Source organism: Lucilia sericata, unplaced genomic scaffold (genome assembly GCF_015586225.1).
Source record: "Lucilia sericata isolate MDLA Ls3-8-SP2 unplaced genomic scaffold, ASM1558622v1 Contig000048F_arrow, whole genome shotgun sequence".
Classification (NCBI taxonomy): domain Eukaryota; kingdom Metazoa; phylum Arthropoda; class Insecta; order Diptera; family Calliphoridae; genus Lucilia; species Lucilia sericata.
This window is the reverse complement of record NW_023994085.1, coordinates 1,021,112-1,037,432: the sequence shown is the minus strand read 5'-3', so window position 1 is coordinate 1,037,432 and position 16,321 is coordinate 1,021,112. Positions and strand designations below refer to the sequence as shown.

Sequence of the window (16,321 nt, the reverse complement as noted above, 5' to 3'; positions counted from 1 at the left end):
ACTAATCATTTATTTGAAAATATTAAATTATATAATTTTTATTTCCTTAGTAATTCTTTAGTAATAAAGTTTTTGTAAACTACATATGAAATTATCATTATAGTATATTAGATATATTCATACACATTTACATACATGTGTATGTAAATTAATAAAAAAGTATATATTTTAAAATGGAATTGTCAATTCATGGTCCAATTAAATTAACAATAAATGTTAAACATATAGTTTTAAAATTTTTATTAAAATATTTCATTTTTGTTTGTATTAGTTAATAAGTTTTAAAATCAAATTTAAATCTTCTATTAATATTTGTGTCGCCTTCTAAAATAAATAAAACAACAACCAAATTATGAAATACTTTAAAATTTACTTTTATTTAAATTTTTATTTATTTAATGTGTTACAAAATCCTTTTAAAATTTTTTTTGAACTAACAATTCGAACAAATTCTACTGTATATTTTAATCAACGGTGATTTTGACTTTTTCAAATATACAACAGTGATTGCCCTGATCATAATAGCTTTTTAGTATCTTAACCTCCGAAATTCCCTGCAGTAATACATCCAATTCATTTTCCTCGAAGACATGATAGTATCTGAGAAATGTTGGTTTTTCTCGTTTTTGTTCATCTTTGTCTTGAGATGTCTTTACTTTCCAGGGAACGAGAACGTCTTGTTGTTGAAAAGTTGTACGATTTGAGTGGACTGGTAGTGCTACTGGTGCTTCTTTAGCTTTTTCTTCCAATTGTCTTTGAGTTTGCTGTCTAAGTTCATCTTCAGTTGTTTTGTTTTTATTTATAGATTTGTTTTGTCTTAAATATGAGGATTTTTTATTGTCAGCAATTTGATTTTTAGCCCAAACATAAATTAGACCTCTACCGGATGGCCTTAAAATACGAACAAGTTCTTTTATAGCATCTAAGCGCCGTTCAGCGGTAGCTAAATGATGTATTACAGCTATACTTATGCAACCGTCAATGGAATTGGAACGCACCGGGACATGCAGACAATCACAACGAAAAACATTATATTGTAGCGATTTACATAGTTTAAGAAGTCCATTACTGCGATCGCAACCAATATTTAATAGATGGGTATTGGAATTAAGATATTTTCCATTTCCACAACCCACATCAAGCAGAACAGATGATTGATTAAAACTTTTTAAAAACTCTGCAACTTGTGGCCATTGGGAGTGACGTGTTTCACTAAAATGTTCAGCTATGGTATCATATACTGTGTGAACATTAAGTTCCTCTAGAAGGGCTGCTTTATCACTGCCAATGTGATCGGTAGTAGCTAAGCAGCTCTGATTTAATTTGGAATCACACAAAGTTGGGTATTTGCACAAACATGGACCATTTCGAAGTTTTCTAAATGTAAGTGATGTGCGCTTTGTTCTGCGCTTTGTAGAAAGATTTCCATTTGAGGTTAAGACAACATCCATAACTCTCGGTGTTATGCCATGGGTCCAATCGTAACGCGATTCTCCTGACATTATTAACAATGATCTACGAGGTAGCAAAACTGAGGAGCGCTCTAAACCTTTTCGGAATTCCATAACAATATCCCCCTCGAGAGAAAGTGAGAGAATAGGGTCCAGAAAGGCACTATGAGTATCAACATGAGGTGGTATTCCCTGTCCTGCTTCATATGAATTTACAGTCAGCTGATCTGGTTCTCGCCATTCAAACGAAAGACCATCCTTTTCAGAAGTATTTTCCAATCTCTTCCATAGAAAATCACATTCCGATGGTATTTTCCTTTCTAAAGGTTGCTCTGGATTTACATTATTAATGTCATACAGAAACTCGTAACCAAAATGTTTTACTCTACGATGCTTTAAAGATGAATCAACTGAGGAATCATTTTCAATTTCTAAAGTTTTTAACAATTCATACTCCTCTTGCTCTGTCACAAAGTCTTTAACTACGATTAAACCATCTGGTAAAGGTTTTAGCCATGATGAATTTTCCTCCTCGGGCAATTCCACAAAGTAACTTAAATATACTACCGATTGATTCTGTCCAATTTGCGCTAAGCCATGCATATTATTCACTATGGAAACTGCATCACTTACATTGGCGCATTCCAAAAAGCAATATGATTTACTTGGTAACATCAACAATCTTTTGATTTGTCCATATTTTTCCGCTGTTTCCAAAACAAGTTCTTCGGTGAGACCTGTTGATAAACCGGCATTGAGAATCCCAACGTATTTCGTAGGTTCTTCTTTGGAGGCGTTAATTTTGCAATCATTTTGTATAATAGCTTCACAGCGTTTTTGTTTTTTATCCAATTTACGAATTTTATAATTTTGAGTCATTTTTTCGAGTTTCAGTTTGTTTACGTCTTCTTCTTTTTTCTATTTACAATGTGTTTGCGGCTAGTCTGTTGACTCCCATATGATTCTGAAGATGTCATTTTTTTCTTTGACAGAAATGAAAAATAAAAAGCTGCCAGACGTAACTTTAATAAATAACCCAATACCTCCGATTATAGGTAAACTATTTTTTTTTTTTAATTTTTATTTCAATTAAAAAAACTTTTGTGAAATTTTACACTTCCTAGATAATTTTTTATTAAATAAATATGGATTGGAAGAACAAATTTAAATTCAAATATGTGTATATTGAGTAATCAAAATGTATGCAGAACTCATTTTATAGTTTTTGCTTATTTAAATCAATATTAAAATATGTTTCTTTTCTATAAAAATTTTCTTAATTAACTCTTACCTTCTACATTGCAATTCTCTAGTAGTTGAAACAAAATTACCTATTAAAACAAAAAAATATATTAAATAAAGATAACTATAATTAAATAATGTTTGACTTATTTAAAACTTAAAAAAGTCTTATAAAATTATAAATTAATTTATTAAATTACAGTTATAATTTTACATGAAACAAATTTAAAATTTCCTGAGAATTCTACAACAATATCCATCTGGCATCTTTTTTTTGTTTACATTTTTTTATACACCAGTGCAAGCAAAAATAATTGAAAATGAGGCAAGTTTTTGTTTTCGATATTAAAAATATTGTTTAATTTGTAAATTATATTTTTAAATAGCGATCCTCAAATGGAAGTTGGTGCAATAATCAATAGCATTCTATTAAAACAAAACGACATTTCCTTAAATGCTGATGATGTATTAAAAGACTTGAGATTATTAAGAAACTTATGTGCACGTGGATCCGAAATACAGTTCCAAATTGCATCAAATGAGGATTTGCAAACATTTTTACAGAGTTTATTGTTCGTGGCTAGTGATAATGCTGAAAGCATTAAACAATTACAAACTATAGGATGGCAATTAATGGCCAATATGATTGTTAATAATCCACAAAGTCAGACAATAGTGTGGCAAAAACATGGTAGCAACATTTTGCAACAATGTCTAGATACACAAATGATTTTAGATAGAAAAGTAGATGTTATGTTAATGATAGTATACAATGTAATGAGGTCGGCTTCTGCAACATCTCTGGTTCAATTACCGCTTGTGTTAAGAGCTGTGGTATGTGTTTGGCATTCAATATTAGAACAGAAATGTTCTCTACAATTCGATTTTCTACATTTTATATTCGAAGAATTCTTGGTGAAAGATGGTCGCAACACAGTCAAATGTTATGCCCAATTGAGCACTAATGATAGATTGACATTCCTGGATTACTTGATAAACTATCTTCGTCAAGACAGTCCAAATGGTTTGGTGCACACATTTTTACTACAACATATTTCCAAGGAATTTAAAATCAAATCAGACTGTATTTTGCGTGTAGCATCATTACAGGAGGTTGATAAAATGAAACCGCAAGAAGCCTACGCACTTTTACGTTGTATAGCATCAGCTTCAGGCTCTGAAAATTACTCTGAACTTTATGCTACAGACCACTCACTGTTCTTAAATGTATCTAGTCTTCTACGTTGTTTAGTACAAGCTAGCAAAGAAAGTGCAAATACAATTTTCACTCCTATGAACAAACTAGAGGAGGTGGCACCCACTTCAACTATTTCACCTGATTATCAATCCGAAATATCATATGAATTGAAAACACTATTGGTACGCTGCATTGCTAACTTGCTCTATAACAATGACACAAACAAGGGATATTGTTTGGACACACAATTAATGCCAGCCCTCTTCGAATGTACCAATATGGATGCCCGGAATCCTTGTAAGTTATTTATATATTAAACTATAATAGTACCTATATTTCTATTTGTTTGCATTTAGTAATGAAAGAATGGAGTATATTGGCTATACGTAATGCCTGCATAGGATGCCCGGAAATTCAACAAGTTATAGCAAATCTAACAAGTCAAGGTCCTGCAAAGAATGAAATACTCACCGAACTGAATTTAGATTTAGGCTCATTACGAATTAATCCCAGTAAAGAATAAATAAAAATATTAATTTACACTACACATTTTCGAAAATAAATATTAATTCACACAACAAATAAAATTGACTGAATATTTTTAAAAACATATATTAATTCACACAACAAATGAAATTGACTGAAAAATAAACCAGAGTCACAGAATGTTTCACTAAGAACCGTTATATGAAAAACAGGATGACTCAAATATTCTTATAAATAACAGCAGCTAGAGCTTCCTGCATTTAGAAATATTTGTATAAATGGGTATTCTACAATTTGTTACGAAAACTCCCGCTATTCTTGTTACTTCGTTATTTTGAATTAAATGGTAAAAGTTAACACTTACTGTAGTTGTGCCGAATAAATTCGATATTACATTATACTACCTTTAAATGCATTTTTTCAATTTTTTTAGATAAAAATTAGGACTTTATTATATTTATAATTGAAATTTTGAAGGTAACCACGTTAAAAAACTGATTCAATTAATGGTAAAAAATTTTATTTTGGGTAATCGAACTAAACTGATCAAAATTGTAAGTATTGATATAAGTATAAGAAGACATTTTCCAAAACAATATTCATACAATATATTAGTGGTACTTTTTGGTGACCGTTTTTTGAATGTACATATATTCGACATTTAACTTTGACCTTCTATAACTCACTAGGGAAAACTCAAATTCAAAAATATTATCTTTCCCGGATTCAGCATACTCAAATTACCTTACTTATAAGTTTTCAGACTTTTTCCTCGACATAAATTATTTCTGACCCTGAATTTATTCCAATTTCATAATTATAATTTTTATTAAATAGTTAATTAACAAAATGTATTGAAATATCAAATTGTATTACAGCGATTTCAGCTTCTAATTTCACTCTCGCGACAATCGGATCTTTGCACCAGAACGACTAGGAGTTCAGCGAATAACGACCAAGGGTTGTCCACTCAGCAACATCGAAATTACACATGTAGCTGCTAAAAAAAACAATATTAAAATCTTGTTTTTTCACAACTAAATTTTTTGGAAAAACAGCCTTTATTAAAAATAATTAAATTCCATTTAAATAAATCACTACTTAAAGAAAATATACCTATTCCCAATTAATTATGTGGACACAGTATTAAAAAAGTTTGATATACAAAACATTAATTTTTGTCATATAATTATTTTAATTTATAGGCATTTTTTAGCACAATACCTTTGCTGTACCACTTTTTAGATTCTAGTGGGCGTTAAATTAAAACATATATTTTGAAACACATATTTTAACATAATTTATTTATCGTAAATTAAAATATACAATTAGTAGTTCTTACCATTTTCACTATAAAAAATTAACAGAATTATAAAATATTTAAAAATATTTATTAAATAAATAAGAATTATTGATTTTATTTAAAATTTTTATCAAATAAAATTATTTGATAAAAATTTACTTTTCTAAATAACAAACACTCGCATATTTCAAGTTTATGTTTTAATTATAAATTTATGGCAATTTAATTTTTTATGAAATGTTTTGCCAAATTTTAAACAAAAACAAGAAAATTCCCCACCAAATGCACATACAGATTTATGTGTATGTACATAAATATCTGTGCCTCATGTCTGGTTACAAGATAGACAAGATTTGAGTAGAATATACTACATTTGTAGATCGCCAACAGCCACTGGCCGTTCAATTTATGCAGCCACTTGTATTAACCTTAACAAGTGGTTCTATTTTTTCACTTAAACATGCCTCACTCAGATTTTAAATATTAAATGGCATGCAATGATTCTCAATTAATTTATTTTGTTAGTGATTTTTCTATAAATTTGTATTATTGCACTATAAAGCCAAAAGCTAAATTTCAAAAAGGAATTAACAATCACTTAACAAGATAAAAGTGAAACAACTTGTTAAGAGTACATACAAATTTGCCAATCAAAGACATTTTTGGCTTTAATACAAAATAGGAAAACAAAAACTTTCTCTGCGAAAAAAGTACTAGGTATATTGAAATAAAGAAAATTTTGCGATTAAATATTGTGATTTTGTATAGAAAATCACATTAGCATTCCATTAACGCCCACTATAAGTCAAAAAACCCCAACATGAGTAAATATTTTTCAAAATTTTGGACAGTGATTTGAAGAACAAACAAAAAAATATTTCAGACATATGTCCACTTTATGACAAATGTGCACAAAAAAGTTTTTAATTGTGTTCGTAGTAAAAGAAAAACAACAACAAAAACATATGTGTGTAATTCAGTTTATTTTCATATCCACACAGTGCCATTTTATGGGATTTTTATAGAAATAGAATTGTTGTTTTTAAGACATTTCTTACTTTTGCTCATTTACACCTGCTGCTGATAGTGATGTTGCTTACTGTATGGGGCAGAAAGGTGTTGAGACATTCACATTGCGTGGGTCCACCAAAACAAAAAATATTTGTTTCTTTGCTAACAAATCAAAGATCGAGGGAAAAACATATAAACATTTCATAGGTAATAGTTGGAGCATATGTATATTTCATCGCAGCAATGTTTATGTAGCTAAAAGTAAAATTTATTCATGCTTTTTATTCTCATCTTCCTCCCCAAAAAACTATGACGTTGTACTCATACTCACTATAAACATACCGATCGACCGACCATCCATACGACCACCCGATACAAACGATAAAAGAGATGTTTCCTAATTTCAGAGTAAGAAACTATTGTTATCATAAACATAAAACATTTGTGCTTATGAATATATAATAATGTATACACCTAAAGAAAATATATACTGATTCTTAAATCATATTATTATAAATAAAATAGTTATTTTTACCAAAGATGCACTACAAGAATATATATTTTAAAAAGATTTACATCTCTATAATAAAAGTAAATATAATTGATTGATATATGTACATATGCATATTTTAATTGAACTAATCAAACTTTAAAATATTGAATATTCTGAAATAGAATAATTTTAACTGAATTACTTAAACAATATTTATGTATTTATTTATTTAATATTAAACAAATAACTCGACATTCATATTGTTTCTCGTCAAAGAAAATGTTCGGTGTACGACAACGATGTGAACGATTTAAATTTACATACAAACATATGTATCTGTATCTGTCGGTGGATATTACTTTGGCAAAATAAAATGTTTTCTCTTCTAAATATTGCGCCTAAATACTGCTTCTGGGGATTTCTAGCCTATTAGCTAGTCTGACAGTAGCCTGTCATTCAGTACGATTTCGTTAGGCGACCTCTTCTAATAGTTAGCGATATGTGAGTTTGACAACAAACCAAAAAAACAAAGAAAATTAAATACGAAAGAAAAACAATTCGATCACATTGTGCAGTGATGTTAAAATAAAAAAATAAAATAAAGTTTTTGCAATTAACAGAGCATTAAAACTAAAGAAGCGCACGGTTAAAAATAAAAAATAAGTGTGCTATTCCAAATTTATATCAGAAATATTAAAAATTTTGTTTATGTTTAATTAATTGCATAATAAAAATAGTTGTGTGAACATTTATTCTACTAAATACTAAAAATAATACCAATAAAAATTAAGATAAAATTCATAACAAACTAAATTTCAAGAAATAAATCATTTTTAAAATAAAAATATATACAATAATAAATGTTTCTTCTGCACGTACGTTTTAATGAGGAAATATTTAACAAAAAGATTTTTTAAACGTCAACTTAAATGTGTCAAGTTTATTTTTATGTAAATATTTCATCTAAAGTACATACTAAAATATAATAAATACTTATTTAAAAAATTGGAATGTTCAAAAATCAAACCTATACATTTTTTAGAAAAAATATATTTGTCTGAATAATGTGTAACTTTTCCAATAATTTTCAGAAACGAGCCAAAACCAATCAATTAGTTTAAAGAAAATATTTGAAATTTGACATTTACTTAAAAAAAAAATAAAGTGTGTTAAATTATTTAAAGATTAAAATAAAAATATTGTGGGGTTTCATTAAAAAGAAATTTAAACAAAGCAAAAATGACTGTGTAGAAAGAAAAAAATAATTCAAAAAAAAAAAAAAAAACATAAAACATTTAACCAAATGAAAATAAAAAGAAATAGCAAAAAAGTTCGAAAGGTATTTTTATAAATTCGAATAAACTGTGAAAATTAAAGGTTTACAAGTGCTCGCTGTATTTTTTGTACAATTTCAGTAGGAAACCAGATCGTAAAACAATCATTTTAAAAATGTTATACAAAACGAAATATTATGATTTTTTATAAAAATTAATTAATTTCATGATATAACAAAGCAATTTTTTAATTACATTTTAATTATTTAACTATTAACCTTTACAGAAAATGAAACGTGATTTGTCAACTTCGACCATTGGTCGAGATGATGCCCGTAAGCCTTTAATGAAGGCTTATATGTTCCAAAGACGTATCTTGTTTTCGTGCAGTTGTTTAATGGTCGTATCTTTAATATTGTGGATAATAGCAATTTCAACAGATCATTGGATTATTATAAGTGGTGGGAAACAGGGTAAGATAAACTATTGTAGCTTAAGATAATTATCGTTGAAAGTTATAGAATCCCTTAACAAGAAAAAATTTTTGCTGCATTGGTAACTCTTATTTAACTACTGAAATATTTCAAAAATACCGGGTGTCTCATAACCAGTGTTGTAATATTTTTGAAGTGTTTTGTGGCGCTGAAGATATTTTATAATTTTAAATAAAAATTTTAACAATTACATTTCTTGAATTTTTGTTTAGTCGTTTTAAAGTTTATGTTTGACAAAATGTTCACTTAAAGATGAACTTTTAGAACGATTTCAGATTTTTAACTGTATTTCTGAATAATAATATTTTATCAAATATTTATAAATCAATTATTAATGTTTCGTTGTATTTTATAAAATATTAATTTGATTGTGAATAGTATGAAAATGGTGTCTCATAACCAAATATAAAAAGTTTTTCAAAATATTTTTCATTGCAAAAGTTTAAGTTCAACTTTCGGTACGAAAAGAGCTTTCTGTTAGATAGCCATTATAATTTAAGTTTTTTAGTTTAAAAATACCTATAAATTTTATACAATTTGAAATTTCACAAGATTTTAATTTTCAAAAAATTTTAAACAAAATTATGGAGGCATAAAAAGCATTAGCATTAATAAAAAGTGGTATAATTAAAATATTTATAAGTAGTAAAATATTTTATGAAAATATTTCCTTATTTAGAACCCGATGTTTACAAAGTAAATGTTTCAAATATTCAAAAATGTATATGACAGCAATTAGCTACAGAAAATATACATTTCATAAAGCACTTAATTACTATTTAAAAATTTTTATACATTACACTTAGTACATCTAGTAGTGATAATGTATATGATTTTCGTTGCGGTAGTGACACCATCTTGTCGTAGAATTTCATTTTTACAGAAAAATCTAAAACAAAACTTCGGGAATAGATCCATTCAAATTTTAAAATATTTTATAGTAACATTTATAAGCGTGTCTACGATATGTTAATTATTAACTTTATACTGTATCATATATAATAGCAAAAGTACTATATCCATACGTAGGGTGTTTAAGAACCATCCAAAATTAAAAATTATAAATTGTTGACAATTCAGAAAAAATGTACAATATATACCTACATACACTTAATATACATATGTATTTATAAACAACAATGTATATATTTTTGGATGCCAATATGCATAAAGAAATTTTATTTGAAAAATTTTCCTGATGTGTTAGGAAAAATAAAAAAGAAACAAAAGAAGAAAAAATATTAAAAACACTCATGTCAACGGTTAAATGGCTGATTTGCATAGTATTATACAAATTATCTTTATTTTGTTTCTAATGAATAATATTTCACGAATACCAGGTCCAAAAATACATATATAATATTCTCGTCAAATATCTCGTAGCCCTTTTTGAATTTTCAGAAGAGTGAAAAAATACTCACCTCTATTCTGCATCTCAATTCGAATCGAAATTTTTTCCGTTCGGCAACTTTGGTATTTTGCATTTCGATTCGTTGCTAAAATAACAACTTACAAAAACGTAGTTAGGATCGTAATGCAGATCACACACAATCGTAAAGCATTGAAATAAAATGGAATTGCTTCTTTTTTTCGTACAATTCCGTTTTTTTGTTGAAATACTAATTTTCGATCGTAGCGTAACTGAATGCGTCTATGTAGGTTTTATTCACAAATTTGTTTCAAATTACATTCATATTTACGAACTGAATTCTATGTACCAGAGAGTGATACTGGAATAAACTTATTATACCCTTTATTCCAATATCAATTATTTATCATTTATCATCAGCTAAGTTAGGAAAAAGAAATGTATGTAAAAATAGTCCTCAGTGAAAATATAGAAAATTTAATTATTTATGGAAATTATAATAACACCAGCAAACTCCTTATTTTCCTAGACTAATGAATCTGATTTAAAAAATTAAAAATTATAGGGATACGACGGATTTAACATTAACAAATTAACACATTGTTATAGGATCAATGATTAATAAAACTTATTGTATTTTTCAAGGAATCTTTATACCTGAAACAAGGCGTTTCTTTGTATCCTCCCATTCGGGACTCTGGAGATTTTGTCGAAATACTATAACACCAACCGCTTTGCCGAATGCTAATGTTGTTCGTAATATTACTTCGATAGCATTTCAAAATCCCAATGTGATAAGTGAAGCGAAAAATAATTGTTCCCACATGGCTTTCATCAAAGAGTTTAGAGATGAAATTGTCGATACTCCGTTGGTTAATTTTACGGAAGCAGCAAAGAGGCGCATGTTTGCACATTGGGTGTTAAAAGACGAAATGGAATTTCAGACATTTAGAAAAGCCTTTCAGGAATTGGTGCTGTCTACTCCAGAAGCTAAAAACGATATAGATCCCATAGATGCCCAGCCAATAGCTATTGATCCTTTGGATGTGCGTCACATAGAGGGAAATAAAATATTTGGAAAGGCATTGCAAAAAGTCGTCATTAATGCCACAACATATAACTTTGTTATACCGGAAATGGCTCAGGCCGCTATATTCGAAGGATGGGCTGAAAAACGTTACGTGCCACGTTTATTCTGGCCATATGCCAGAGATTTAGGAGTACCCGCATTTATATTGAATGATGATAGAGTCATTTTGCAATTAATGCCTCCATTCCCGCCTAAAAAAGGAAAAATCGCCAATGGTTATGAATATACCTATTTAAGTAAGATATCGAATACAAGTTTAAATATTTCAAAATTTATAATAAAAAAATCAGTTTAATCTAACATTTATTATGTAACTACTTTTAGGTCGTTGCAAATATATTGATATGTTCCCGAATGCCAATGAACTGCGTCTGGATCCTGGTTTCGATTGGACTTTAATGGGTTAATTATTTAAATTGAATTATACAAAAGCATAGTCTTATGTTTAAAAATCTTTCGTTATAGACTACATTCGCTCCCAAGCCTCCTTCGCTTGCATAACTGTATTTGTAATGTGCCTGGGATCGGTGTTTTCGTTCTACACTTTTAAAAATCCACGTTACATGTTCAAACGCTTAGCAGGTGGTATTGATTTAGTCGCAGCATCCACCGTCCTCGTTGTCATACAGGTTTTGTTTGCATCCGTCGACTACACCAAAGAACATTTGTTTTATGCCTATCCAAATGGAGCAGAACTAACGTAAGTTGTTCGAATAAAATTTCTTTCTGAAAATGCATTAATTTATTAATTTTAGATATGGTGCCGGAGTTTATTTGGCTTGGTTTACATTTGCTGTTAATCTCAGTTGTGGTCTATTGTTTATGTGGTACTCGGGCAAAAAGAAGGGTGCAAAAGCTCCAACCGACGAAATTGCCATGGCTGATGAACCAACCATCATGGGTAGATGAACGTAAACCCGTTTGTGAACTAGAATTTTATCCCGAAGAAAAAAAGCACAGTTCCTCCATGGCTGTTTCAGCATTTTATGGTTTTTTCATTTTAAGTTTCTGTTGTAATTTTCCGTTGTTGAATTGAATAGGGATATAGGCTTTCCGCTTATACTGCCTTTCTTTTTAATGCATAATTTATTATTATTTTAAGTCAAAAGGCGTTTTTATACAAATACATAAATATAAATAATTACTACACATGCGATTACTGTACGAATATTGAAATACTCTTTAAGACTTTGTTATTATAAATTATTATATTAAATAATACAATATTATGTAAATATTAATAAACGTAATTTTCAATATTGTTTATTAAATAAAAGAAATGTTGTGTTTAGTAAAAAAATCTCTATATTAAAATATTTTGTTTTCCTCTATATATGATAAGGTTTGTATTACCAAACATTTATAGGTTTTAAGAGCTTTTAAAAATTTTCACTTTTATCGTTAGAACAAGAAGTTGTTAGAACAAGAAGTCTATTATCAAACAGTAAATATAGTTGTATTCAATTTAACACAAATTTGTAATTTAATAAATTACAAAGAATAACGTAATAAAAACTTTGAAATACAAATGTCGTTACTAAAATTTTTTTAAATACATGTTGTCTTATATATAAATCACCCTGTGAATTTGTATTTATCGTGTGATCTGGCATCACTAAACCAATTTGTTTGACAGTTCTTTGATATTGTTAAACACGTGTGTTTGTGTATTTTTTTTGTAATTTCTTCGGAGCTGTTTTTGAGCTGCATTATTTGAAGAAAAAATTAAATAAAATATGGCTAAAAAATCTAATAAAAGAAAAAATTCCGGTGCGGTTGAGGAGCGGAAGAAAGAAATCATTGTAAAGACAAAGGAAGAGTCGGAAAGTGATGACAACAGTGTGGAAGAGTCAGAAGAGGTATAGATTGAAGTTGGTTGTTCTGTAGAAAATGTTTAAACGTGTTTTTTCGATAGGATTTATTGCAGAATGTTGGAGAACAGGAGGCTGACAGTACAGATGATGAAGGTATTGATCAATCGTATCTGTCTGATGGCAGTGATGATCTTCAATTCGAAAGTGACGATGAGGGTAACTTTACATCAATAAAGTCGAATGGTAAGCAGGAGGAAGGTGATAGTGAAGACGATGATGGTGAAGAAGAGGACGAAATTGATGATGCTGATATTGAAGATATATCGACCGATGATGAAGAAGGCGAAGAAGAGGATGAGGAAGAATTAGCATTGGATGAAAGTGACAGTGATAATGAATTAGAAGACTTAAAACAAACTGCTACATCAGAAGAATCTGAAGATATTCTAAATAAAAAGCCAAAAAATAAGAATACTAAAAATATCAATACAACTAAACAAACCGCATCAAATGCCATTGAAAAATTCGATGCTGAATTGAAAAAAGAAGAAAAACCTAAAGGTTCCAAGAAAACAATAAAATCCAACACAGGAACTTATGAAGAATACGAAAATTCCGATACTTCGGATGAAGAAGATATTCGTAATACAGTAGGCAACATACCAATGCATTGGTATGATGAATATAAACATATTGGTTACGACTGGGACGCAAAGAAAATTATTAAACCAGCAAAAGGTGATCAAATTGATGATTTCTTGCGTAAAATTGAAGATCCCAACTTTTGGCGCACAGTACGTGATCCTCAAACTGGCCAAGAAGTGGTACTTACGGATGCTGATATAGAACTTATAAAACGCATCAATTCAGCCCGTGTTCCTAATCCCGACCATGACGAATATCAGCCTTGGATCGACTGGTTTACATCGGAAGTAGAAAAGATGCCAATTAAAAATGTGCCCGATCACAAGAGATCATTTTTACCATCTGTCTCTGAAAAGAAGAAAGTTGGCCGTATGGTGCACGCTTTGAAAATGGGTTGGATGAAGACAATGGATGAATTGGAGAAGGAAAGGAAAGAAAAACGCGGACCCAAATTCTATATGCTCTGGGAAACGGATACAAGCCGCGAGGAGATGCGGCGCATACATGATCCTGTTTCAGCTCCTAAACGTGATCTACCTGGCCATGCTGAATCCTACAATCCACCTCCAGAATACCTCTTTGATGAGAAGGAACAAAAAGAATGGTTAAAATTAAAGGATGAACCACATAAACGCAAATTACATTTTATGCCTCAAAAATATACTTCATTGCGTGAGGTTCCGGCGTATTCACGTTATCTTAGGGAACGCTTCTTGCGTTGTCTCGATTTGTATTTATGTCCAAGAGCTAAGCGTGTCAAACTTAATATCGATGCGGAATATTTGATTCCGAAGTTACCTTCACCGAAGGATCTGCAACCATTCCCCACTGTCGAGAGTTTGGTTTATCGTGGTCACACAGATTTGGTACGATCTGTCAGTGTCGAACCAAAGGGTGAATATGTCGTTTCTGGCTCTGACGATAAAACTGTTAAAAGTAAGTTTTTCTAAAGTTTTAAAATTTTTTTGATAATTTTGAGTTTACTTTTCTTAATCCTTTTTTCAATATGAGATGAAATATGCCAAAAAACAGTATGAGAGACAATTCTTTGGCATCATATATACCTTTGAAAAAGAAATCAGGATTATTAATTGATATGTACACTAAAATGTTAATTTAATTTATATTTTTCAAGTTTGGGAAATTTCCACTGGACGTTGTATACGTACGATTGAAACTGACGATGTGGTACGTTGTGTAGCCTGGTGTCCCAACGCAAAGTTATCCATTATTGCTGTTGCATCTGGCAATCGTTTATTGCTTATTAATCCTAAAGTTGGTGATAAAATGCTGGTTAAGAAGACAGATGATCTTTTGGCCGAAGCTCCACAGAATGATGCTCTGGAAAGTGAACGCATTAAGACAGCCGTGCAATGGTCCACTGCTGAAGCAGCTGAACAGGAGAAGGGAGTACGTGTTGTAATAAATCACTTTAAGCCGATACGTCAAGTGACTTGGCATGGACGAGGTGACTACTTTGCAACTGTTATGCCAGAGGGTGCTAATCGTTCGGCTTTGATACATCAACTCTCAAAGAGACGCTCTCAAATACCATTTTCAAAGAGTAAAGGTCTTATTCAATGTGTACTTTTCCATCCAATTAAACCCTGCTTCTTTGTGGCTGTAAGTAAAAATGTCTTATTGTCCTGTTGTTGTTTCTTTAATGAAAGTTTTCCTTTTCTTTCAGACTCAACATAATATACGCATCTATGATTTGGTTAAACAAGAATTGGTGAAAAAATTATTGACCAACTCGAAATGGATTTCTGGTATGTCTATACATCCAAAGGGTGATAATTTGCTTGTCTCGACATATGACAAGAAAATGTTGTGGTTCGATTTGGATTTGTCTACCAAACCTTATCAAACAATGCGTCTACACAAGAATGCTGTACGGAGTGTTGCTTTCCATTTACGTTATCCATTGTTTGCCTCTGGTAGTGACGATCAAGCAGTCATTGTCTCCCATGGCATGGTCTATAAGTAAGTTTACAAATCGCTTAATATGACCAAAAATGTGCTCTAAACAATTGGACTTTTGTATTTTTATTTTAGCGATTTGTTGCAGAATCCCTTGATTGTTCCTCTGAAAAAGCTACAGACTCACGAAAAACGCGAGGAATTTGGTGTTTTAGACGTTGTATGGCATCCTGTACAACCTTGGGTATTTTCGACTGGTGCCGATGCCACCATAAGACTTTACACATAGATATTCAAATAACCTGTCTGTGTATGTACCATGTAAGAAAGTTTTATTTTAAGTTGTGCGTTTTCATATATTTTTATTAAGATTAAAAAAATACAACAAAATAGGAAACCAATATGAATGTCAATAGAAATGAATTTTATTTGTAAAAACTTAATATGATTGCCTTGATTTATTTAACACCAAAAATCTTAGTTAAATTTCAAAAGAAGGCGCCAAAAAGCTTAATATTGGCCCTTGCATTT

General features: G+C 30.0%; 4 protein-coding genes and 1 long non-coding RNA gene across 6 annotated transcripts; 3 read left to right on the top strand and 2 right to left on the bottom strand.

Moving 5' to 3' along the window:
* Positions 1-361: 361 nt before the first annotated feature.
* Positions 362-2,431, bottom strand: LOC119615921 (alkylated DNA repair protein alkB homolog 8). Its single transcript, XM_037971961.1, has one exon. It carries the CDS (start codon positions 2,328-2,330, stop codon positions 465-467), a length of 1,866 nt encoding a protein of 621 aa, XP_037827889.1. The 5' UTR covers positions 2,331-2,431; the 3' UTR covers positions 362-464.
* A 311-nt stretch (positions 2,432-2,742) lies between these two features.
* Positions 2,743-4,518, bottom strand: LOC119615927. The gene is made up of 2 exons (XR_005232481.1): positions 4,363-4,518; positions 2,743-2,782 (listed from the first exon to the last, which is right to left on the bottom strand). It is a non-coding gene; the product is annotated as an uncharacterized LOC119615927 (long non-coding RNA).
* Positions 2,975-4,438, top strand: LOC119615925 (ataxin-10). Its single transcript, XM_037971966.1, has 3 exons — positions 2,975-3,018; positions 3,080-4,188; positions 4,248-4,438. The coding sequence occupies exons 1-3, from the start codon at positions 3,014-3,016 to the stop codon at positions 4,412-4,414; spliced, it is 1,281 nt and encodes a 426-aa protein (XP_037827894.1). The 5' UTR covers positions 2,975-3,013; the 3' UTR covers positions 4,415-4,438.
* Positions 4,519-7,597: 3,079 nt separating the features above from the next.
* LOC119615920 lies at positions 7,598-12,718 on the top strand. 2 transcript variants are annotated; one of them, XM_037971960.1, is made up of 6 exons: positions 7,598-7,685; positions 8,745-8,931; positions 10,967-11,647; positions 11,736-11,813; positions 11,877-12,111; positions 12,167-12,718. In XM_037971960.1, exons 2-6 carry the CDS (start codon positions 8,748-8,750, stop codon positions 12,318-12,320), a joined length of 1,332 nt encoding a protein of 443 aa, XP_037827888.1. In that variant the 5' UTR covers positions 7,598-7,685; positions 8,745-8,747; the 3' UTR covers positions 12,321-12,718. The 2 variants fall into 2 exon arrangements, with proteins under 2 accessions (XP_037827888.1, XP_037827887.1); XM_037971959.1 differs by having other exon boundaries at positions 7,643-8,134; positions 12,167-12,716.
* A 325-nt stretch (positions 12,719-13,043) lies between these two features.
* On the top strand, positions 13,044-16,199 carry LOC119615735 (ribosome biogenesis protein BOP1 homolog). The gene is made up of 5 exons (XM_037971740.1): positions 13,044-13,270; positions 13,327-14,806; positions 15,006-15,493; positions 15,558-15,853; positions 15,926-16,199. Exons 1-5 carry the CDS (start codon positions 13,148-13,150, stop codon positions 16,077-16,079), a joined length of 2,541 nt encoding a protein of 846 aa, XP_037827668.1. The 5' UTR covers positions 13,044-13,147; the 3' UTR covers positions 16,080-16,199.
* Positions 16,200-16,321: the final 122 nt, after the last annotated feature.

Coding starts and splice junctions, on each gene's coding strand:
- LOC119615921 (XM_037971961.1), bottom strand. CDS start 2,330: ATGACTCAAAATTATAAAATTCGTAAATTGGATAAAAAACAAAAACGC.
- LOC119615925 (XM_037971966.1), top strand. Junction 4,189..4,247: donor TATGGATGCCCGGAATCCTT/GTAAGTTATTTA, acceptor GTTTGCATTTAG/TAATGAAAGAATGGAGTATA.
- LOC119615920 (XM_037971959.1), top strand. CDS start 8,114: ATGTGTCAAGTTTATTTTTAT. Junction 11,814..11,876: donor TTTCGATTGGACTTTAATGG/GTTAATTATTTA, acceptor CTTTCGTTATAG/ACTACATTCGCTCCCAAGCC. Junction 12,112..12,166: donor CCAAATGGAGCAGAACTAAC/GTAAGTTGTTCG, acceptor TATTAATTTTAG/ATATGGTGCCGGAGTTTATT.
- LOC119615735 (XM_037971740.1), top strand. CDS start 13,148: ATGGCTAAAAAATCTAATAAAAGAAAAAATTCCGGTGCGGTTGAGGAG. Junction 13,271..13,326: donor GTGTGGAAGAGTCAGAAGAG/GTATAGATTGAA, acceptor TTTTTTCGATAG/GATTTATTGCAGAATGTTGG. Junction 15,494..15,557: donor AACCCTGCTTCTTTGTGGCT/GTAAGTAAAAAT, acceptor CTTTTCTTTCAG/ACTCAACATAATATACGCAT.